General features: G+C 45.1%; 1 protein-coding gene and 1 long non-coding RNA gene across 3 annotated transcripts in view; one reads left to right on the top strand and one right to left on the bottom strand.

Annotated features, from left to right (window-relative positions):
- Positions 1-18,805, top strand: part of PIK3AP1 (phosphoinositide-3-kinase adaptor protein 1) — a 113,710-nt gene extending 94,905 nt beyond the window's left edge. For both annotated transcript variants that reach the window (XM_045784979.2, XM_087862849.1), the window contains 4 exons: positions 1,849-2,004; positions 6,645-6,715; positions 8,640-8,758; positions 15,378-18,805. In XM_045784979.2, the coding sequence (XP_045640935.1) occupies positions 1,849-2,004; positions 6,645-6,715; positions 8,640-8,758; positions 15,378-15,435 (404 nt within the window). In that variant the 3' untranslated portion in view covers positions 15,436-18,805. The remainder of the gene's footprint in view (positions 1-1,848; positions 2,005-6,644; positions 6,716-8,639; positions 8,759-15,377) is intronic.
- On the bottom strand, positions 15,619-23,197 carry LOC123783975 (uncharacterized). The gene is made up of 2 exons (XR_006777349.2): positions 20,905-23,197; positions 15,619-18,715 (listed from the first exon to the last, which is right to left on the bottom strand). It is a non-coding gene; the product is annotated as an uncharacterized LOC123783975 (long non-coding RNA).
- Positions 23,198-23,223: the final 26 nt, after the last annotated feature.

The raw sequence follows: 23,223 nt of genomic DNA on the forward strand, positions 1-23,223 counted from the left end.
TTCCTCATCTCTGTTTGTACCTGACTCAACTTCACGGGGAAGAAGTGAAGTTCAGAGGAGGTGTAATGACCCATGTGGGCACACTCTGGGAGAAGTACCATGCAATACACTGCTGATTACTATTCGTGGCGTTGTTTCTTTCTTTCAAGAGTATCAGGATTTTGTAGACATTTAGACTGGCTCTACTTGATTTTTTTGAACTTTTGACTCCCCATGTGTTTTTCCTGTGTATTTTACTTTCCTTCCTCATCGAACCAGTTGAGGGTAGAAAATTGCTGCATTGAAGTGAATTAAGCAGATAGGAACCTCCCTTTAAGAGAGTGTTGTTAAAAAAAAAATACTAGGTCAAAGCTGAGGGGGAAAAAAATAAAAGGATGACGCCTGTTTGGGCCCCGAGACACTCTGGGCTCACACCCACGTGCAGGTACAGCCAGCCAGCATCTGCCCATGTGGCTCCAGGCTCGGGTGGCTGCTTGCTCTGCTCTGTCGGTCGTAGCGAGGCGTGCCTGAGGGTGTGAGAAAGATCTGTCGCACGGAGACCTAGAAAGCTGGTTTAATACTAGGACCAAACACTGCACTTGGAATTGGTCTCCCCTTGAGGCACGTGTGAGGTCCACTTAAACCACAGGCCAGGTTTGTAACATCCTCCGTGTGGACTGTTTCCCACAGGCTCGGTCTGCCCTGTCCTCGAACTTCCTCTTTCCTACGGTTGTGTAGTTTCCCCATTTGCCCTTCTCAGGCCGACTCTGGCTCTGGCACGCGGAGCCACCTCTGCTCCCGGACTCCCTGCACTCCCGGCCACACCCAGCCCACAGCAGAGGCGAGGTGGAGGAGGAAGTGGTGCCGTGAAGATAAGAGCACACAGCCCGAAAGTACACGGAGCTCACACCTCTCCCAGAGGCCCTGCCCCTGGACTTGGGGACGTTCAGGGCATCACAGGAGCCCTGTGACACGAGCTTACCTGGTGTTCACACTTTCCTGGGGAGAAGGTGGGGTATGGGCACCCACAGATATTTTGTTCTGCTCCATCTAGAACCCAGGGGTGCAAATCTAGAGAGGAGTAAAGACCAACTACTGGGCAGGCCTAAGCCAGTCAAGAGACCAGTTTAGTGCTGTGCAGAGCAAAGGAATAATCTAAGTCTGTCGGGTCCAAAGCTACTGATCAGCCTTGCGAGTCTCAAAAATCTTTTATGGGGCTGATGGACCTCCTTGCATTAGCTCTCTGGGTTGTTGCTATCAGTTGCAGATCACGCACCCAGCACCCATCATTTGTTGAGGGATTCAGAGGCTGTATGAGTAGTGGTTGGGAGCCTGGACTCTGGAGCCCGGGTTCAAACCCCAGCTGTCCCACTTACCAGCCACATGCTACTTCACCTTTCTGTAACTAGTTTCTGTGGGGAATGATGATAATAGTATTTATTTCATTTCACAGAACTCTGCTTGGTGCACAGGATAACCAGTTATTAGGATCAACAGTGCTCATGAGTCCCCCCTCTGAAAGGAAAGTAATCCACATACCACAGCTGGGGAGCGGCAGAGCTGCGGCCCCAGACCTTTCCCTAATTGCGGGCTCTCCGCCCCATGTGGAAGCATCTGTCTGGCTCTCTCACAGGTCTCCACCCCTCTGCTCTGTCACACAGCGATGGCTGCACAGGAGTCAGCGGAGGGTCGGTGTTGAATTGGGCAGGGCCGCCTCCCCCTTCCCAAGCCCTCTCACTTCCCCACCCTGCCCTCCCTGCCAGGTACCCTCCAGGTTCAGGCCAGGGAGGCAGGTGGAGAGGGAGCCGCTGAGGAGTTCGGCGTGTCGCAGTCTGGTGCCTTGACGCTTATCTCTCCTTCTAATTCCAGACTTGGAGATCACGGTCCCAATTCGGCCCTCACAGCCCCTGCCCGGGAAAGTGGAGTTTGGAGTTTATGAGAGTGGCCCCAGGAAAAGCGTCTTCCCCCCAAGGACGGAGCTAAGGCGAGGGGACTGGAAAACGGATAGTACCTCCAGCACAGCAAGTGAGCAGGGGCGGGGGAGGGGTGCGCCTTCAGGGCTGCGATCCGCGGGCACCTCTGCGCTTTGGGAACAGTCTCTAACGTGAGCCCTGCACATCCCAGTGGGAGCCTGATTCGGGTTTGGGGGGTGTAAGAAATGGGGGACATTTAGCCTGTGCAGTGTACCTTTTTTCAGAGGGCCAAAGATCCTTTACATCAATATCCCCTGAAGCCAGGTTGTGTAATAATTTATTACACTGTTCTTTTATAACTAGAAAAACCTAGTAATCACACTAGTTAACATTTATTGAGCATTTACTCTATGCTAAGCCTCTTCTATAGATTCTCTGATTTAATTCTCACAATAACTCTCTGGATAGGCACTACCACCTGTATTTACCGAGGAGGAAACTGGAGTCTTAGTGCCTTGCCCTAGGTTAAGCAGCTAGTAAGTGGTGGTGTTAGGATTTGAATTCGGGGAGCCTGGATCCAGGACCCAGATTCTCAACCACTATCCTGTCTGCTTCTTCAACCATGGTAAGGGGAAGGAAAGGGCTGAAGTCAGAAACATTAGGAAACAGTGGACTCACATTGAGAATTCCAACTTTATGGATGAGTTGAGGATCCAGTTAGGAAATGTGGAAGACATTTTGGCTTGAAAGCTTGATAGAGTCTGATTGCAACAGACCACACCTGCTGATAGACACGCAGGAGGTGGGGGCTTTGTTTCCGTATCCAGGGCGGTGTTAGCGGACCTCAGACGCACCTGCTTCACCAGCAGAATAGATGAGATTGAATTTCCCTTCTTTCGTACAGTTTAGTGTTATCAAAACAGCTAGGAGAGCAATGAAAGAGTAGGAGACTCAGGACTGAATTTCAGGACTCGTGGCTCCTTAAATGTCAAGCAGAGAACCCCCAAATGGATACGAAGACAGGAAGGTCATCTAACCCCAGGGCTTCCTAATCTTTTCTGCATCACAGACCGTTTGAGAATCTGATCTATGCTCTGGATGTGCTTTGCAGAGAAATGCATGGGTGTGCGTATACATATGTCTACACAGAGGGTTGCCCGTCCATGGACTGAGGTCAAGAACCCTGGCACTAGTCTCCCTTCTTACTTTATAGATTGGGTTCTTATAATCCAGAGCAGGACAGAGCTTTGTGCAAGGTCACACAGCCAGTGAAGCCAAGGTGGGAGCAGGCCCAGGTTCCTGCCACTACTACCTGTTGAAACAGACCCAAAGCCTATCACATGACCACAGGGGAGGCCTCAACAGGGCAGAGGAGAAAACTCCTTCCATAATGGGGGTGGTAATGTGCATCCAAAACTCTCTTGAGGCAATTTAGAGAATTCTTGCAAGTTCAGAAATGGAGAGGTTTTCCCAGTGATCCCAGGTGGCTGAGGAAGCACAAGGCAGGTGGCCCGTCTCTCAGATGTGTGGTGGAGGAGAAAAGTGGTACAGATCCTCTCGGGGTGAGAGCAGGGCATTCCGGGGAGGAGAAGAGGGGAAATTTAACAAGACAAATGGAAAGGACTCATTTCAGGTTCAGATTAAATGATTTTATGTGTGTGTTTTACTTTGAGGTGAAAACGGAATGGAAAGCATAAACTGCACTTCTTACCTTATGCAATGGCTTATTGCCCAGGGATAGCGAGCTCATCTGGTTGGAAAATGTCATTAAATGTCAGACCAATGGGTTTTACTCTACTCTGTGGCTGTTGCCTGCATCCAGTCCCTGCTACACAGCTTCCGTTTTCTATTGCTGTGTAACAAACCACCCAAAACACAGTGGCTTGAAACAACCATTTATTGATACTTGATTCTGCACTTGGGCAAGGCTCCGTGGGGATGGTTCATCTCCACTCCACGTGGGTCAGTTGGGGTCACTCCCGTGTGTGTCCTCAGCTGTAAGGCCGGCATGGGTGGGACCATCCCAGGCGGTCTGTCATCCTTCGGGGCCTCTCTACATATGACCTCTAAGTCAGTAGCCTGAACTTCTCATATGGTAAGAAAATCCCGAAAGGGAACATTCCAGGAGGATAGGCCCCAATGTGCAAGTGCTTATCATGCTTTGCCTTTCATCACACTCGCTAATGTCAGATTGATCAGAGCAAGCCACATAGCTAAGCCTGGAAGGAGGGAAGGAAGGGGCTGTTCAGAGGCACAGGTCCTGAGAGGTGAAGGTCTGTGGGTCACCAATGGATCTTGGGATTGACGAAGTGATGGGAGCTGCTGCCGTCAGTCAGATGCTTCCTCTTGCTGGCCCCATGCCAAGCATGTGTCCGTATGACCTAATCCATTCCGTGCAACAATGCTGGGAGTTCTAGATCAGGATATGGACATTTAGAGAGGTTAGGCCCTGAGTCACAGGCCAAGTAGGCAGAAGGTCTGGGATTCACATCCAGATCTTTCTATGCACTTAAGCATCGGCACACACTGCCTTCCAAATAGGTATAGTCCCCAGGGCAGGGAGACAGAATGAAGATGGCCCATCTCTGATCTACCAACTGCCCTTTTCCTGCCAGGGTCACACCCTGAAAACAGTACTATTTTTATTATGATGCAACTGTCATCTCTTGGGAACCACAGAAAAACAGTTGCAGGTTAAATCTGGTCATAACTAAGATTTTAGTTAAGAATATTAATGTTATGTTTAACAGAACACAAATTTTATTACAGAAAGACTTTTAACCTTTTCGTAGATTGTCGGGTCCATGTTTCTCAAGGGTCTTAGTATATTTGGTCATCCCCTTCCCCCATTCATTTATTCACTAAATATTTGAGGTTTGCTCTATGCTTTCTGAGTGAGACTATACACTGGTGACATAAAGATGAAAAAGAAATGGAGCCCATCTTCAGGGGGCTTGTAATGGAGTAGAGAAAATATAAAACTAGCATGATGCTTGTCTGATCTTTCTTCCTGGTGACAGAGGCCTGGAAGGGGTAGGCACTGCCCTCCTCCCTCCTGGCAAGAGGGATGATGATGGGGGCCAGAGCCTCCTACCAACTATGCAGTCCAGAGGGGATGTGGGTAAGCAGGTCAGCCTGGGGAGGGGAAAGGGCCTGGGCAGACGAACCAGGGAGCCAAGGTTCAAAGCCAAACTCTGAGGGTTAAAGATTTAGGAACAGCCAGGGAAGGCACAATGGGAGCTGATGAGCGTGAATTTCTAGGGTCCTGGAGCTGGTGCCTGGACAGCTTTCTGCTCTCTCCCAGCAGACAACCTTTGGAAGGAGGCTGGTGCATTATGAGGGAGTGGGGTGAAGAGTGGTGGTGAATGACAGGAGGCTTGGCTCCACCGGACTGGGAGCCCATGGGCTGGAGGGGTTACTTCCACTGAGGGAATCTGGAAAGGTTTCCACAGCATTTGTCCTGAGCATTGGAGCCTGAGGTTTTAGCCTTGTGGATAGGGGTGGGATGGGGACATTGTTGCCAAGTGGACATTGTTATGAATGGGTAACTGAATAGAAAAGAAAAGGGTCATGTGCTCCTTAAAAAACAAACTCTGAATCCCTTGGCTTATTAAGTATTTTGATATATTATTTTAAATGTAAAAATCTACCCCCAAGAAATGATCCAAAATTATAATCTTAACTTGCTGTATTTCAGCTCACATCTGAATTAATTAGGTCAAAGTTGATACCATAATGAAGTTGAAACTAAGACTATTTACTTATAAATTAGTATGATGAGGAGTGGTTTTAAGTGGAAATTCAGTAAACCTAAGATCTGGCAATACTGCTAGTGGCAATAGTGGTAAATTAAAGTCAGTTTTTGTGTCTTAGTCAACGGACTGTTCTTCTTCTTCTTCTTTTTTTTTGCTCTTGGGTCATCACATATCTAAGCTTGCTGTAATTCTATGCAGTCCAGTATGGTAGCCACTAGCCATATATGGCTATTTAAATTTAAGTTAATTAAAACTAAATAAAATTTAAATTTACTTCCTCAGTTGCTGGTATGCACTAGCTACCAGGATAGTATACAATAGAACATTTCCAGAAAGTTCTGTTGGATAGTGCTATTTTAATAAGATAAGTCAGTGATAAATTCCCAATTCAAAAGCCTTGAGCACCTAAACTCACACAATCATAGTTCCTGCTGTGAGCATAAATTATGCTTTGGAGTTTGTGTTTTGTATTTTGTTTGTATCAAACTGGCCCCTTATTGGAAAATATATATATATCTTCCATATATATATATGTATATATATATGATTATGTGCTTGCTATAATTCCTAAATAAGTAAAAAACTTCAACAACAAGATGTTTGCATATTTTAGAAATACCACTGAACAAGTAAGAAATAGAACATCTCTGCTTTCTTGCCTGTCAAACCAGAGCGCTAATATCAGATAGGATTTTCATAGGGATTAAGTGCAGTCATGTTTTTAAAGCATGTAATATGTGGTAAGCCCTCAGTAAACGGTGACTATAAAGCAAAGGAAAAAGAAAAAAAAGGTAGCAAAAAGGTGAACCATTTCATTTTATGCTGAAAGAAAAACTAAACACTAATAAAATGGTATAAGGTGGCAGCATTTTAAAGATCCCATATTCACAGCTTATGTATTATTTCTATCAGTAAAACTGAGTCAGTGCTGGAGTTCTGCATTTTATTTTAGCCTGAGAGAATCCACAGTGCAGCTAATTTTGTTTGTACCCTTCAGGCAGTGCGAGCAACCGATCCAGCACCCGGAGCCTCCTCAGTGTAAGCAGCGGGATGGAGGGGGACAATGAGGTGAGAGCCGGGGACCCCACCCCCCATTTTCCTTGTCCGAAGGGTCATTCCACTGCAGGAAATAGAAATCCCAGTGAAAGAAGCCAGACACGAAAGGCCAGGTATTATAGGATTCCGTTTATACAAAATATCCAGAATAGGTAGGATCAGACAGAATGTAGATTTGGTGGTCACCAGAGGCTGGGGGGAGGGGGAAACGGGGAGTACAGTGTTTCTTTTGGGATGATGAAAATGTTTTTGGACTAGACAGAGGTTGCACAGTATTGTGAATGTACTAAATGCCACTGAATTGTTCACTTTAAAAGGGTTAATTTTATGTTGTGTGAATTTTACCTCAATAAAAAGAAGGCGAGGGGGAGGGGGAAGGAGGAAGGGAGGAAGGGAGGGAGGGAGGGAGAGAAATAGAAATGCGCTCTGACTGGTTAAGCCAAAAGGGCATCTGTGAGGAGGTGAGGGATGACAGGACCATCAGGGAATCTGGGGGTTGAGATCACATTTGGGGGCCTGGATCAGGAGCAGTGAGAAATGGTGGAGCCAAGGCTGCTGCTCTGTGTATCCCCAGGGCCACGTGTTCTTTCGTCTCTTTTTCCCGTGCTTATCTGCTTTCTTCTCTCCGTACACCGGCCTTTTCTGCTCTTCTGAGTGTATGGTGGCAAATAGTCCCCCGAGAGCCACAAGGCCTCTGAGGAGAGGGTGAGCTGCTGCCTTAGACTAAGGCCCAGTTTGGGTCAGGCTGTCTATTCTGATCCATTGACCAGTGGCTGGGATGAGCAGGAGGGGGTCACATGGGTCACTGCCAACCCAGGAGACTCCCTGAGGTAGGGTCCTCGGGGAGGTCCACCCCTGCAGTGAGCAGCTTATATTCATTACCCCATGGCTGAGAACCACTCACTCACGGCTCTGCTGTCCCAAAAAGGGACTTTGGTTTAAAAATAAAATTTCTCTAGCTCTATCTGGTTATATAGAGCAAGCTTCTCGAACTTTAATATGCGTAAGAATTACCTAGGATCTTGTTAACATGCGGGTTCTTTTTTTTTTTTTTAATTTTTTTATTATGTTATGTTAGTCACCATACAGTACATCCTAGTTTTTGATGTAGTGTTCCATGATTCATTGTTTGCATATAACACCCAGTGCTCCATGCAATACGTGCCCTCCTTAATACCCATCACCGGCTTATCCCAATCCCCCACCCCCCTCCCCTCTGAAGCCCTCAGTTTGTGTCCCAGAGTCCATAGTCTCTCATGGTTCATTCCCCCTTCTGATTACCCCCCCTTCATTCTTCCCTTCCTTCTCCTACCAATCTTCCTGCTATTTCTTATGTTCCATAAATGAGTGAAACCACATGATAATTGTCTTTCTCTGCTTGACTTATTTCACTTAGCATAATCTCCTCCAGTCCCGTCCATGTTGCTGCAAATGTTGGGTAATCGTTCTTTCTGATGGCTGAGTAATATTCCATTGTATATGTGGACCACATCTTCTTTATCCATTCGTCTGTTGAAGGGCATCTTGGCTTCTTCCACAATTTAGCTATTGTGGACACATCTCCAAAGGCAAGAGAAACAAAAGAAAAAATGAACTTGTGGGACTTCATCAAGATAACATGCAGGTTCTGATCAAGCAGGTCTGAGGAGGAGCTTGAGAGCCAGTTCTTGAAAGCTCTCAGGTGATGCTAATTTGATGGCCCACAGAGGGCACTCTGAGTAACAAAGACCATTAATGATAATTTGGGCGCTGTTGTCTCCTCAGTGACCATGGGTGTCAATGGAAAGCTGACCTGGTGTTTCTGGGTTCATTCTCAATTTGTGAATAACCTTTAGCCAAAGCCTGAGGAGGACTGAGGCTTTTGGGATAATGGTGTCCAGTTATGCTTGTTGCTTAATGTAACTTTCCCTTTTCTTTCTCATCTTTTTTGCTGTAGGATAACGAAGTCCCTGAGGTTACCCGAAGTCGTAGCCCAGGCCCCCCACAAGTGGAAGGAACACCCACTCTGCCCCTTGAGAGGCCCCCCAGAGTACCTCCAAGAGCTGCCTCACAGAGGTAACATTGATGATGATAAGAAATGTTTTCCTCACTCTCTGAATTCCAGTCGGGGGAGAGTAGGATTTGGGGACATCTAAGATGACCTAAGAACGAGTGCAGCGTGAACTGAAATGCCTACTTTTGATGCATTTCAATGTGGACTCTTCATTAATTTGACGCTGTATTCAAGTGCTAATACTTTAAATAACAAATGCCATATTTCATCAATGAAGTACATTGGTAAACATCAACTTTTGGAGTAATATGTATGTTTGCTTAGAATTCGGCTCCCTAATAACACATTCCCTTGGCTGTATTGTGGGGACAGTGCCTTTTGGGGACCAGGAGGTGAGAAGGAATCGGGGATGAAAGTAAAGGTGGGGGGCAGCTTGGTGTGGTGGGGAGCATGGCTCCAGTGCCACACTATCTGGGGACAGTGTCCAGAAGTCACTTGTGAACTTGGATGAATTTTTTCACTTTCATGTAAGTCAATTCTTCATCGTAAAACAGTAGACCGTCCTCATGGAGTTGTAAGGGTGGCGTCTTGGCCCATAGTAAAAGCTCAACAGAATGAGTGATTTTTCTTATCCAGGAGAAGAATGAGCCTATGGAGATTTGGAGATGGGTGATAGACAAGTCTGGAATGTTTGTTAGGCTCTGATGTCTGTCTTTGTTTATAATGGTACTCGGGCCTCTGGTAGGAACCTTTTCAAGGTCTCGTGGAGTAACAGGAAAAGTGGTCAAAGCTAGTTTGTGTGTCCGCCCAGGCAGCAAGGGGCCTTGGGAATGAAAGCCTAGGCTTGTCTTAGGCATGTATTTGTTTGATGTCTAAAACGTAATGTGGGGGGAAAATGATTAAAAGGTGGAAGCTTTTTTTTTTTTTTCAACCAGGGTTGGGTTTTCTTTTTTCTTTTTTTTATGTTGAAACTTAAATGAATCTCATCAGTGCAATTTGTTGAGAAAGTGCAACAAGGAGGCTTTTCTGGAAAGAGAAGCTGACCCTGCGCTAGGCGTCTGTCCATTTCTCCCTTTGCTGTTCACCCCCCTTGCGTGTCGTCCCAGTGACGTTCACATACTGACACTCGTTGCATGGAGCCCCCGCAGTCGCAAGCGGTGTCACGTTCCCTGGCATGTTTCCTTGGTGTAGACTAGAGGTCACATAGTAGAATGTTAGTCCTGGGAGGACCCGTAGCGATAATCTGGTCTGGTCCCCCCAGTTCGCATAATGTGCTGTTGCTTGAAAATTATTCTATAGTTGGTGACCGGGGAGAACTATAGTAATGATGCTAAGCTGTATTGAGTGTGTACTAGGTATTGTGTTCAACACACTGCATGCATTGTATCAGTTCCTTCCATAGCTCTCAGAGATAGATAGTTAGGATTATCCCATTTTGCAGATGTAGACACTGGAGCTTGGACTGGATCGAGACTTGTTCTGTGTGGCAGAGCTAGGTGTGCCCGCCTGGAGGCTCCAGTGTCCTAGTCATTTTGCGACACCTGCTCAAGAAGGTCAAGGTGTCAATAGGAGGAGATCCAAGACCTAAGACCTTTTATTCCTGAAGACTGAAGAGTTTGGAGGCAGTTAACTAATTGCACCAAGATGAAAATAGTTGTCAAGATTGAAACTATAGCTGCAAGACTCTGTGGGATTTTGTTAATGGGAGAGAAAAAGAGAACAACCAGAGAAACAGGTTCCAGAAATTAAAGGATAGAAATTGGGATACATATAAACGTGTAAACAGAGATGGCTGATGAACTTTTGGGGGAGTCTGGAAGCATGTTTTGATAAAAATGGGAGCAAAAAGGAGGAAAACACTTTTTTTTAAAATATATATTTTTTAAAGATTTTATTTATTTGACAGAGATAGAGACAGCCAGCGAGAGAGGGAACACAAGCAGGGGGAGTGGGAGAGGAAGAAGCAGGCTCATAGCGGAGGAGCCTGATGTGGGGCTCGATCCCATAACGCCGGGATCACGCCCTGAGCCGAAGGCAGATGTTCAACGGCTGTGCCACCCAGGCGCCCCAGGAAAACACTTTTTACCAAAGAAATGGTGTTTGCAAAGAAACCTGTAATTGATAGAGCTTGGCTTTTGGGTTCCTTTTTGGTGCAAAGAAAGATTTGCAAATATGCAGTTGTTTTGTAAGTATGTATGCAATTCACATAATAAAATGAGATGTTTGAACAAATAATAAGCCAATAAAATGGCTTCCATGTTTGACCTGCTGACAGGGGAGTCTGACCTTGGGGGTCTCGTCTCCTCTCCACTTCCAGATCTGGGAATCAGTAACTGTTCTTTGCCTATGTCTCCTGAGTGCCTCTGCTCTCAAACAGCACTGGGAATGCAGTGTTTGTCACCCCCTCCCAGTCCTGGTCCCTTCCTCTGCTCACTCCACATGCTGTCCCTGGGACTCGAGCTGCCAGTGAGACACATCTACCAAACCGCCACATCTCCCTCAGCCCTCTGTGTTCTACTGTCTGCTGGCGACCTTGACCCAGATGCCCCACAGACGGCTCAAACACAGCGGGTGCAAAACTGAATTCATCCCATCTGCCATTCTCTGCCCCAAACTGTCTTCTTCTGGTGAGTTCCCAGCCTGAGATAATGGCATGGTTCTCTCACTTGCCCAAGTACCAAACCCAGGCGTCGTCCTCCAACCCTGCCTCTCTGGCAGCTCTCACAGAGCATGTCTCCAGACTCTGTCCATTCTCCTGCCCTTTCGGCTCTCGGATCCACCCCGTCTCCATCTGCCAGTGCCTATGTTCATCCTTGTAGACCCACACTTCCCTCCCTCCTCCACATTGCTGCCAGAGCGCGCTTTCTAGATCAGAAATTGCTGGTGATGTCACTTCCTGGCATAAAAGCCTTCACATTTAATGCTGTAGGTTTTAGCATGGTCTAGCCGTGTCTAGCCTCAAGTCCCACCTTCTCCAGTATTCACTGATGTCCCACCCCAGCATGCCCAGTGAGCTGTGCCATTTAGAACCGTGTCTTTGCCCAATCTGTGCGTTTTGCCTGGAATGCTCTCTCCCTACTCCCTTCCAACCTCTGCTTAGAAACTTCCTGTACATCCTTTAGGGTTCAGTCTAGTCATCACCTCCTCTATGAAGCCTTCCCTCATGCAGAATGAGCCTTCTTGTGGTTTTCCAAATACCTTTATTATAATTCATTCCACGTTATGGTCCTTGTTTACATATCTGTTTCCTCAAGTGGATGGTGAGCCTTGAAAGAATAGAAACTGTTTTTGATTAAAACATGTTTTCTACAGTCCCCAGACCCAGTGCTTAGCACAGTAACTGGAACATAGTAGGAACTTAATAAATATTTATCATGTAAGCAAATCAATGGATAGATGGAGAGATTGGTACTGTTTGTGTTAGACTACTCATCTTTTAAAAAGTTAGCTACAGGTCATCTGCCGCAGGGCAGGTGGGTCAAAGATTAGTGGAAAGAGGCTTCACACCCCACCTTTAAGTTCTCAATGTGTTTCAGATCAGGGAAGGTGGATGGGGAACGGGAGCAGATGCATTCTATCTTTGCACAGCATTTCCCTTTCAGGGCATTGGTCCTTAGAGAGTGGGCAGCTAACAGTATCACACTCTTCACAGGTGAGGTCCTGCCAATTGAAAAAAAAAAAACAAAACCAAAAAAGCCCAAATCTTACTGAGCCGTTGCTGCTTTGTTTTTAAACATATCTTGCCATTTACTAGTGATTTGTCAATCACTAATAACTTGTGCACTCCCCATTAAGGCAAAGCCAAGATCCTGTTTAATCAGAACACACTTCCGGAGGCCTCCTACAGTGCCAGAAGGTAACATTTCAGATGCAGACTTGTAAAGAGGTCTGTGGAGTCCCTAGGAAGGGCTGGAGTGGTCAGGGAGTGAGGGTACTTGGGACAGAAGCTATTTACTAATAGGGAAGTTTAAAAATATTTTCAACAATGTTATGATCATACAAAAGCATACCAGCTAAATAACAGTCCTGCTTTAAAAGAACATTAACCAGCATTAAGATTGCTGGGTTCTTGAACCAAACTCATCAGCCGCAAGACCTTATCCTCAACAAGGAGGGGAAAGCAGCTAGTTCTTGGGTATCTCTGGGCACTTGTGTTTCCAACTCCAGCTTCCCAGTGTCCTGGAGAGGCTGTCTCCCTATAGACCACCCCTTGATTCTGATTTAATGCTCTTTACTTCCATGGTTCTGATATGTCTATAATCACAAATCCATTTCCCTCAGATAGGACTTCCAATCCTAGGTTGGGATTGTTCATCAGAATAAAATACAGAAATAATTTGCTGGTAGGCCCACTCCAGCTGCCTGGGCTGGGACAGCAGAGAGAGGAAAAGCGGCCAGCAGGGAATCATGACCGTCTTCATGGTGGGTGATAAATTGTAAGGTTCATGGAGCATACATGGGAAAAAGACTAAGAACAGATCTCTGTTCTTAATAATAACATTATTAGCTTTGCTTCTTGAGTGCCTACTCTAAGCCACAAACTGTGCTGCCTCCTTTCCGATGGTCATCTCCAAGCCTCGCACAACACTCTGATGGACGTATCTGGAGGTACTTCTGTTGGGCAGATGAGAAACATGCTCAGAGAAGTTGAACTTGTCCTCCAGATGTGTGCACAATTACCTTTGCTATATGTTCCCATTGGTTCTGAACTTCCTCTATCAAAACAATGCAGTGTCTCCATTACCTTCTTAGCACTGTGAGGGCAGGATCCATGTCCATTGTACTTGCTGCTATATCCCATGCCCAGGAGTAGACACATAGTAGATAAGTGTTTATTGAGAGGGAGGGAGGGAAGGTAAGAAGGAAGGAAGGAAACAAGCAAGCAAACAAGTAATCCAGGAAGAAGTCTAAGCTTACTCAGGTTATAAGTGGTATTACCTGACTGTCCTTCAGCCTTCTCCTGTAAGCCCTGCTCCATAGGGCAGGTTGGGGAGGCAGAAGGAGATGGTCCATTTGTTTTTTCTGGATAAAGAGGCAACTACACAAAACCATCTACTTCTGAAGGCCACAGCAGGGCCTCCTGAGGGTGTTCGTGGCAGTTCTTTTCTATTCCTGCTTCCCCACCTTGTTCCTGAGACAGCCCCTCTTTCTTCAACTCTTTTGTCATTTCCTTGACCTACGTAAAACTTGCATTCAAGAGACATTTAGTAAATATTTAATCATTGATTCATTCAGTCCTCAACTATGCACCTCCAGGATAGCACAGTTCAGTTACAGCACCTGACAAAGCTTTCTTTCTTGACTTATTGACTTGCTTCCAAGAGAATCAAATATTGGTTTTACAGCACACATGTGGAAACACCAGCCACAATTGTTGAACCTCTCTGTAAATGGACTCACCCAGGTCTATCTGGAATGGCATTTAGGACTGTTTAAAAACCATCCAGAATAACACGGAGGGGGGCTTCTAGGAAAGCAAATGTGGAATTGGGATAACACACTTAGTGATCCCATGAGGAAGTAGTTATGAGAAGCAGACTTTAGAAATTCTTAATTCTTCTCTCAAGGGACCCCCTCCTACAGTATGTCTCTTGCCTGGCTGCATATTTGAATCACTGGTGTTTTAAAACATAGGCATTATTATTATTATTATTATTATTATTATTATTATTATTTTAAAAATTTTATTTATCTGAGAGAGAGGGTGATCACGAGCAATGGGGAGGGGTGGAGAGAGAAGCAGACTCCCCGCTGAGCAGGGAGCCTGATGCAGGACTAGATCCCAGGACCCTGGGATCATGACCTGAGCCAAAGGTAGATGTTTAACTGACTGAGCCCGCAGGCGCCCAAGGCCTTGTTATTATTCCGGTATGGTAAGGTCAACAGATCAGGAGACAACTGCTCTTGAGAAGATAGTTTATTGTACTCATAGATCCCAAAAGGACGGGGCACCTCATGCCACGGGGGCCTGCTGGGGAAGTACCAGGTTTAGTCAGGGGAAAGGCAGTGGAGGAGGGGAACATGGGCCACAGCTTTTATTGTGGTTTCTGCAGGAGGGCACAAAGAAGGTAGGGTAAGCAGATTTAGGATTGGCTAGTTTGATTAATTTCAGTAGACTCTGGGGCAAAGGTCCCTAGTTGTCTGGCACTTGGCGCTCGCGTGATTAGGGCAGATGGATAGTGGCCCAAATGTGAGAGCCCATAAAGGAAGTGGTTGGGGTATAGGCTGGGACTGGTTCGTTTGCATACGAAAGGTGTACTCATCAGCAAGTTGCTATCTGCAGGAATTAGTTTGCCATGGGAGGGGCAGTCCCTCCAGGATTAGCAAGGCTCCAGTTATCAAAGTATCAGAAAATAAAAGACATGGTTAATGTAACTCGTTGGGGGAGGGACAATATTAGAAAGTTGTGGGTGCTTGAGCTTTATCCTCTAGAGGTTTTGAAGGAATGGGTCTAGGGGAGAGCCTGGGAATTGGTATTTTCTCAAGGTCCCCTGGTGATTCCAATGTGCAGCTAAGGTTGTGATCCACAGCCCGCAGGAATGCCACTCTGCGGTCCGAATGGTTTCATTGATTACGGAACGTGTTCTTTGCATAGTTTACCAAGTTTGCAACAAACCATGGATACCTAAGAACTAGTTAATCAAGTTCATTTTAAAATAGTTACTTTATCTTTTCTTTCAGGCCTGCAGCCAGGGAGACCTTCCATCCTCCTCCACCTGTTCCACCCAGAGGTCGCTGATCCCTCCTCCTAAAACCTGCCTCCGTCCGGACTTCAAGACTTGCCATTTCAGCCTGTTAATGATGTCTTCGTGTTGAGTTTTACAGCAGGACTGCCGACCTTAAGACCTGCTCTCATGGCTGATGCTGTTGTGGCCCTGCTGGTTTGGGCTTTCCTTGAAGAAGAGATTATGAAGGCATGAAGAAGTGAAAAACTAAGGACTTTATTCACCATCACCAAGTATATTGATTCATATCCTTGTTTGCCGGAAGGATAAAGACTGAATTGGAATACTTACCTCAAATTTGGCATGTCAGAAGCCTGAAAAGATTGATCAGAAATGTACTTTACAAGTGATTTTACTGAAACGCACTTATATTAAGCCTTACTTACTTGCTAGTCCAGACTAACTTCTAGAAGTGGTTATGGTTTAAGACGTACAGTATTTGGGTAAGGAGATCTGTTCTGATTTTTAAATGGTTCTTCAACTTTTCTGTAGGCTCAGGAGGGTGTCTAAATGCCAGGCCCGGTCACATGGAACAAACTGAAAAAAACTTTAGAGACGGATTAGTCCTAACTCCTTTTATATAGAAGGCAAATCTGAGGTTCCACAGAAGCTAAGAGTATGCAGTTGGTCAGAGGAAGAGATGTGTTTAGAATCTGGGTCTCTTAATTTCAGGTCACCACACTTTCAATCTCTAGATAACCAATCGCTCTCCATCAAGAAATGCCCACATGCAGAAATTTGGTCATGATTATTGACCTTCCAGAAATGTCCTTCTTCCCTATCTCCCAGGCATGGGACTACCAAGTATTTTTTTCAATTTGGGCATTTATACTTCAGTATGCTTTCAAAACAGTATTGTTGCCAAGGGACATCTGTAAATGGTTGGGAACCAGAAGCCTGGGATACCAATGACCACATTTATTGTTCTGCGGACTTTATAGGTCTTATTAGTTCTGGCCATAAGGAGAGAGAAGGATCTTTGACTCTTTCTCTGCCAAGAGGTCAGAAGAGAAAGGAAGAATGTAAAATAGAAACAGTTATCTATTTCCTTATTATTACCACTAGATTTGGGATATCTGTACAGAGAATAGAGAGCCATTAATGTGTCATAATTGTCATATGTCACTATGTCATATGTCACATATGTCATTAATTTTGGGTCACTGGCACAGAAATTTACCTTTAAAGCACAGATCCTTAATTTGATACTTAAACGTACTGTAAAGTTCGTTCAGACACATTTCTTTAAAAAATATCAGAAATCTGGTGATTTTTCATGAAATGTATTCTCTATTCCACACAGATACATACAAGCCACAGTATTAATGATCTATTTAAGTACAGTTTTATTGTGTTCTTTTCTAATGATTAAGGGTTGTTGTTATTTTTTCCAATTTCATTTATTGGTCCAGCAAACAAGGACTGTATTGAAATTAATAGCTTCTGGGTCGTGGATCTTTTTTCTGACATAAAATATGCTATTGGCCGTGGCTATTAAGAGAGTGTTTGTGCAAATCACCCACCACAATGCCTGGCACATAGTAGCCATTCTGCAGCTGTTCCTTTACTCTCCTTGTCACTTATTTGGGAGAAAGAGGGTAATGTGGGATAAAGGGAGAACAAGAAATTATAATGTTGGTATGGTTGTCCTTCCTCTTATTTATAGATGATCTCTTAAGCACATTTGATTTTGATAAAAGCTACACTTTTTTTTAATATTCAGTATCTCTAAGCCCCCTCTTAGATGCCAAATTTAGATTTTTGTACATTCTCTGATTAATAAGCATTTAGATCAATAACATGGCAAAACTTACTGCCGGCTAGTGGTGCTGGCCTCTTTGTATGCACATCACTGTGCAATACCGGGATATTTGATTACATTTTATTCTTCTGTGAAAGTAAGTAGAAAACATAATATTGAAAGTGCTGATTAGAAAGTTGGGTGTGACAAATGTGACACACTTGAGGCATGGGTGGAAATGGTCAGGAGTTCAGTGCACGTCCAAACTGCTCCATGTCATCAAAGAATGTCTCTAATGATGAGGTGAAATTCTTCATTTTCTGGAAACAGAACTACCCATTATACATTTATTCAACTTCCACACACCCAACTTTTAGGAATATATTATGTAACAAAACCATGGGTTTCAATAGAGTGAGGATCAGAAACTAAATTGTAAGTAGGTATCCAAAGGCACTGTTAAAAAAGTTCTCTGTATGATGCTTTGGGAAACAATTCAGCTGCCACCATCCTTCCTCAAGATTTTTTATGAGCTGGTTCAATAGAAAGTGAAGCTATTAGTCGTATTCATGGTCATTGCCTTTGCTTCTAACTGTACCACATTGTCCTCCAGTTGCTAGGCCAGTATTCTTCTTTCGTCTCCTATTAAAACCTGTGAGCAGATAACCCAACAATATAAGCAACAAAGCACGAAGACTGAGAGACTATGAACAAGAGGTTGGTGTTGCAATCAAATAATTTAACTTGACGTATTTAATGATGTGAATAATCCCTAATGCTTTGCCATAATTAGGCAAAGTGATAGTATGTAAATTACTTCAGTGAGTAGTTTTACAAGTCAAGCTAAGTACTTATTCTCCCTTCCATTTTTCTTGCTTTTTACTAAAAAAGGGAGGTTCTAGCCTGTCCTGTATCACCTCAGTAGTTGGGAGTTTTTAGATCCCTCTCCCATATCCACCAGGAAATAAGATGGTTTTCTGTGTTCCTCTTTCAAAGAATAGTGGTTTTACAGCTGGTTGGCTGAGGAAGCATTAATAACAGTTTTATTTCAGTCTGAGAACCAACTGTTGTAAGTGATTCCTTCCTAAAAAGAACTTAGGACAATTACAAAGCTTTTCCCTGCCTAGAACATTTCAGCTAGAACAGAAAAGAGAGGTACAAAGTGATAAATAGCAATGGAACTGCCCCACCCCAGAAGTAAATAACTAGAAAGACAAACATGACAAAGTAGAAATAAGAAATAGAATTTCAAAGAAAAGGTGATCTGAAACTAGCCCCTATACAAGGCTTGTCTTGGGCAGCCATAAGGCAAGTAGATCTCCTCACCTGCCCACCAGAGTCTTAAAAGTTCAAAAAGAGAGGCATATACCGCCCAGAGGGTCTCAACACCTTACTCACTCAAGTCTATGTTCTTGGAGCAGCTCCCACTTTGGAAATGGTGGGCAGAGTATATATTCCAAAGACAGGGAAGGGGGTGAGGATCATCCGACCGCCAGGGTACAGTGCAAGGGCCAGCTGGTGGTCACGTTCACAGTTACCTTCTCCAACAGTACCTGACATTGGAAATCAAAAGATATGTTGTTATTTATAGACCAAGACTTCTGAAGATCATGTTTATCAAAATAAAAGATTGAAATGGTGGGTTTCTGGATCATTTACTGGCCATAAGCCCTATAACCAACTGAGTCTTATAGGACTATCATAAAAAGGCTGTACAGCCATTGGAGGGGGAGGGTGTTCTTTTCACTAGTGTGTTTTTTCCCATCCCTTTTGGTGTCAGGGAATGGGGTTGTTAATCTAGATGAAGAAACTGGTGAAATAAGCTATAGCAATGTTTTAAACTCCCTAGTCTGACAGAACAGCCCTGATTTTTTTTTTTAAGGATTTTATTTATTTTTGAGAGAGAGAGAGAGAGAGTGCATGAGCTGCGGGAAGGGGCAGAGGGAGAAGCAGACTCCCTGCTGAGCAGGGAGCCCAATGTGGGACTTGATCCCAGGACCCCAGGATCGTGACCTGAGCTGAAGCCAACCGCTTAACCGACTGAGCCACCCAGGTGCCCAGAACAGCCCTGATTTTGATGGCGCTTCTGAGTCCTATTTTTTAGTGTAAAGTCATCAGTTTCCAAAGATATTTGAAGCCACACTCCTTTTCCTCTAGCCAGTTATTTAATTCCTATTCCTTCTTTTCATACCTACCATTATCAGACTTTTACCACCTAAAGCCCTTTATCATCATTTCCCAGTACCTACCGGAATTCCTGGCACATAGTAGAGCTTGCTAAATAGTTGTTGAGTTAATGACCCTTTGTGCTCTTCCCCACCATTAAACTTTTCCAAATACTCCACCAAACAGGGTTTGGTAGCACTCTACTTGCCCATTGCTCTTACTGCCCCTTGAACATTTGCAGAGTTGGTCACGTTTTGTGTGGTTTTTTCTTTGTACACTGTCCTGCCTGTTCTCTGTTGTGTGTGTAATTCCCTGGTTTTAAGTCTACGCTGCCCAAATGGATACTTTAAATTTTCCTTGTGTCCTCCCCACCCCCAAGCAATTGCCAGCGCAGTGCTCCCCACAACACCGCACGAGCGCTTGCAGCCTCACTCCTGTGGGGGCTGGTGATGGATGTTCACGCAAGAAACTGCTCATCCATCGAAATGCAGCACTTGCTCTGCTTGTTCTTCAGCTGCGCCTCATCACTTGATTCAAAAGCAGTGATGATTCATTCACGGAGCATTTACTGACTTTCACTATGAGCAAGTCACTTTGCTAGGTGCTCTAGGGATATGCAAAGATGTATAAGACGCCCCCTCTGATTTCTATAGCAATTACTGGTGTGCAATTCATTCAGCGATTAATCATGTACTGCCTTGTGATGTCTCGTAGACTGGCTAGAAAGTATTGTGTAAATCCTCTATGCAGTTTGACTTTTTACTTATTAATGTCTTCCTTCTTTCACTCACCTAATAGTTTGTCTATGATGTGATGAACGCTATTCCAGCAGCTGGGACAGATACAAAGATGAACAAATGATAGTCCTTGCCATCATAAAATGTCAGAACGTAGGGTCGCCTGGCCAACGGTTGCCTGAGTGTCTGCCTTTGGCTCAGGTCACGATCCTAGGGTTCTGGGATCGAGCCCTGCATTGGGCTCTCTGCTCAGCGGGGAGCCTGCTTCTCCCTCTCCCTCTGCCTCTCTCCCTGCTTCTGCTCCCTCTCTCTCTCTCTCAAATAAGTAAAATCTTTTAAAAAACAATAAATACACATCCCTGAAAACTCTACTGGATTAATAATTGTTAAAGCTTTTTTTTTTTTTTTGAAATGTCGAAATGTAGTACAGAAGACGAGATGAAAGGTAGTAACTATGACAAAACACACCGAATGCTTTTGGAATCCCAAAGAAAGGATGCTCAACTTCCTGAGGGGTTCGTGCAAGGGTTCACTGAAGAGGTGATAATTCAGTTAGGTCTGGAAGGAGTATCTAATGGTTGTCCACTTATTTGCATTCTAGGCAAAGGCACACAAGTATAAAAAACATGGTATATTTGGGAAATATAGGGATGAAGCCAGGATATAGAGATTGGTGGGAGGTAAAGTCGGAGTCTGATAAATTAGGGTCTGATTGTGCAGCTGCCTGTTAGCAGGGCTGTCCTTTAGCAAGAAATCTTTCCCCCTGATTACATACATAGCACATGGTCATTGTAAAAAACATCCAAATATTTACAGGTATGTACAAAGAGGAAACTTACCTGGTGTTAGTTGTTTGCGTCATCATCTTTCCGTTTGTTTTCTCTAGTAGACTAATATAGGACCATTTAAAATGGAATTATATTCTAAGCACTGGGTGGCTCAGTTGGGTAAGCATCCGACTCTTGGTTTCGGCTCAGGTCGTAATCTCAGGGTCTTAAGATCAAGTCCCGCATCTGGCTCCATACTCAGCACCGAGCCTCTTCAGATTCTCTCTCAACCTCTGCCTCTGCCACTCCCCCTGCTCACACAGACACACACACTCTCTCAAAATAAGTAAATAAAAATCTTTTAAAAAATAAAACGGGATTATACTCTATTTTTTCAGCATTTAAAATTATCTCTTGGCGTGCCTGGGTGGACAGTTAAGTGTCTGACTCTCGGTTTCGGCTCAGGTCGTGATCTCAGGGTCATGAGATCGAGCCCCATGTTGAGCTCTGTGCTCAGATTCTCTCTCCCTCTCCCTCTACTCCTCCTGCTCATGCGTGTTCTCTCTCTCTCTCTAAAATTAGTAAATCTAAAAAAAAAGTATCTCTCGGGGCGCCTGGGTGGCACAGTGGTTAAGCGTCTGCCTTCGGCTCAGGGCGTGGTCCCGGCGTTATGGGATCCAGCCCCACATCAGGCTCCTCCCTATGAGCCTGCTTCTTCCTCTCCCACTCCCCCTGCTTGTGTTCCCTCTCTCGCTGGCTGTCTCTCTCTCTGTCGAATAAATAAATAAAATCTTTAAAAAAAAAGTATCTCTTAATATCACTGCATGCCAGTACATACAGGTCTATTTCATTTTTTAAAATGGTCATAACGAGGTCCGTTAGTAGTAAGAAAGACTGATTCTGGAACCAGACTGCTTGGGACTGACTGCTCTTTCAGCAAGCCAGTTAACCTCTCTGTGCTTCAGTTATCATACCTGTAAAATGAACATACTAATAGGACCTGCTGCATATGGTTTTTGTGAGGATTGAATGAGTCAACAGGTGTAAAGGGCTCAGAATAGTGCCTGGCAGATGAAAATCTTAGCTGTGATTCCATGATTTATTTCAACAAAATTCAAGGAGTGTTTTAAAAATAATTTTTAAACAGATCATTAAAAGATTAAACGATTTTAAAAGATTTTTAAAAGAGTATTAATTTGAGAGAGACAGAGGGTGCATGAGCAGGGGGAGGGGCAGAGGGAGAGAATCTCCAGCAGAGTCCCCCAGAGCGAGGAGCCGGATGCCGGTTGGATCCTACCACCCTGAGATCATGACCCCAGCTGAAATCGAGAGTAGGATGCTTACTTGGCGGAGCCACCCAGCCACCCCTCAAGGAGTGTTTTAAACAAGAATATAATCAGGTTTCTTTTTAGAAAGATCACTCTGGCACCTGTTGGGGAGAATAAACAGGGAGGGAAGATTCGTGGCAGGGATCCTGTTAGACTGTTGCAATAATGCAGTGAGATGGAGGTTGGCTGTTACCGGCAGAAGAAAGAGAGGAAAAATAAATTTTTGAGGCATTTCTAAGAGACCAAACTCTACCACTTGTTGACTGCTGATGGTTGAAAGAGACGGTCCCACTACAAGTTTCAGCTTTTTGGCTTAGAGACTGTGTAGATGGTAGTGTCATATTTACAAGACGAGCATTTTTTAAGTTCCTACTAGGGGGCCTGGCACTGTTCTAGGCACAGGAAATAATGGCAGTGCACAGGATCTCTGCTTAGGCAGATTCCAAGAGGTGTTTAAGTCTGTGGACAGGAGACCAACAATATAATCGAACAGATAAATGAGTAAGAATTTCAACAAGATCGAGTAGTAGGAGCCCGATAAATAGTCAAGTGAATCTAAAACACTTCTCCACTCCTGGACGAGTCTAACAAGCTCCCATGATGATGAGAGGCGCTCGTAATTCATTCATGGCGGTGACGAGAGCCTGCAACCGGTTATTTGATCTGATCCCCCAAGCTCCAGAGGCTGCAGGTCCCACCCCATCTCACAGCCGAGGAAAATGAGGACCAGAAAACTTAGACGTTTTGGACAAGGTCACACTGCTCCCAGCGCCCGGACGAGGCCCGAAGTGCGCGGGGGTCAGGCACCGCGAGAGGCTCCATGCCGAGGCCGTGGGTGCGCGCCGCCGCTCCCGAGGCCCAGGGGCGGCCGGCCCGGGGCCCCAGCGGGCCAGGCGGGCGACCGGGCGGCGCGCGGGGCGGCCAGAGCAGGGGCCCTGGGCAACCACGGCTCGCGCCTCCCGGGTGGGGCGGCCGGCGGCGGTTGCGGCCCCGCGTCGCGAGGCACTTCCGGCGTGTGCCGGGGTGGCCGGATGACGTGGCTGAGTCAGAGGAAGAGGCTGAG

The sequence above is a fragment of the Ursus americanus genome, chromosome 6, assembly GCF_024610735.1.
Source record: "Ursus americanus isolate L20-20 chromosome 6, mUrsAme1.1.p, whole genome shotgun sequence".
Taxonomy (NCBI): Eukaryota; Metazoa; Chordata; class Mammalia; order Carnivora; family Ursidae; genus Ursus; species Ursus americanus.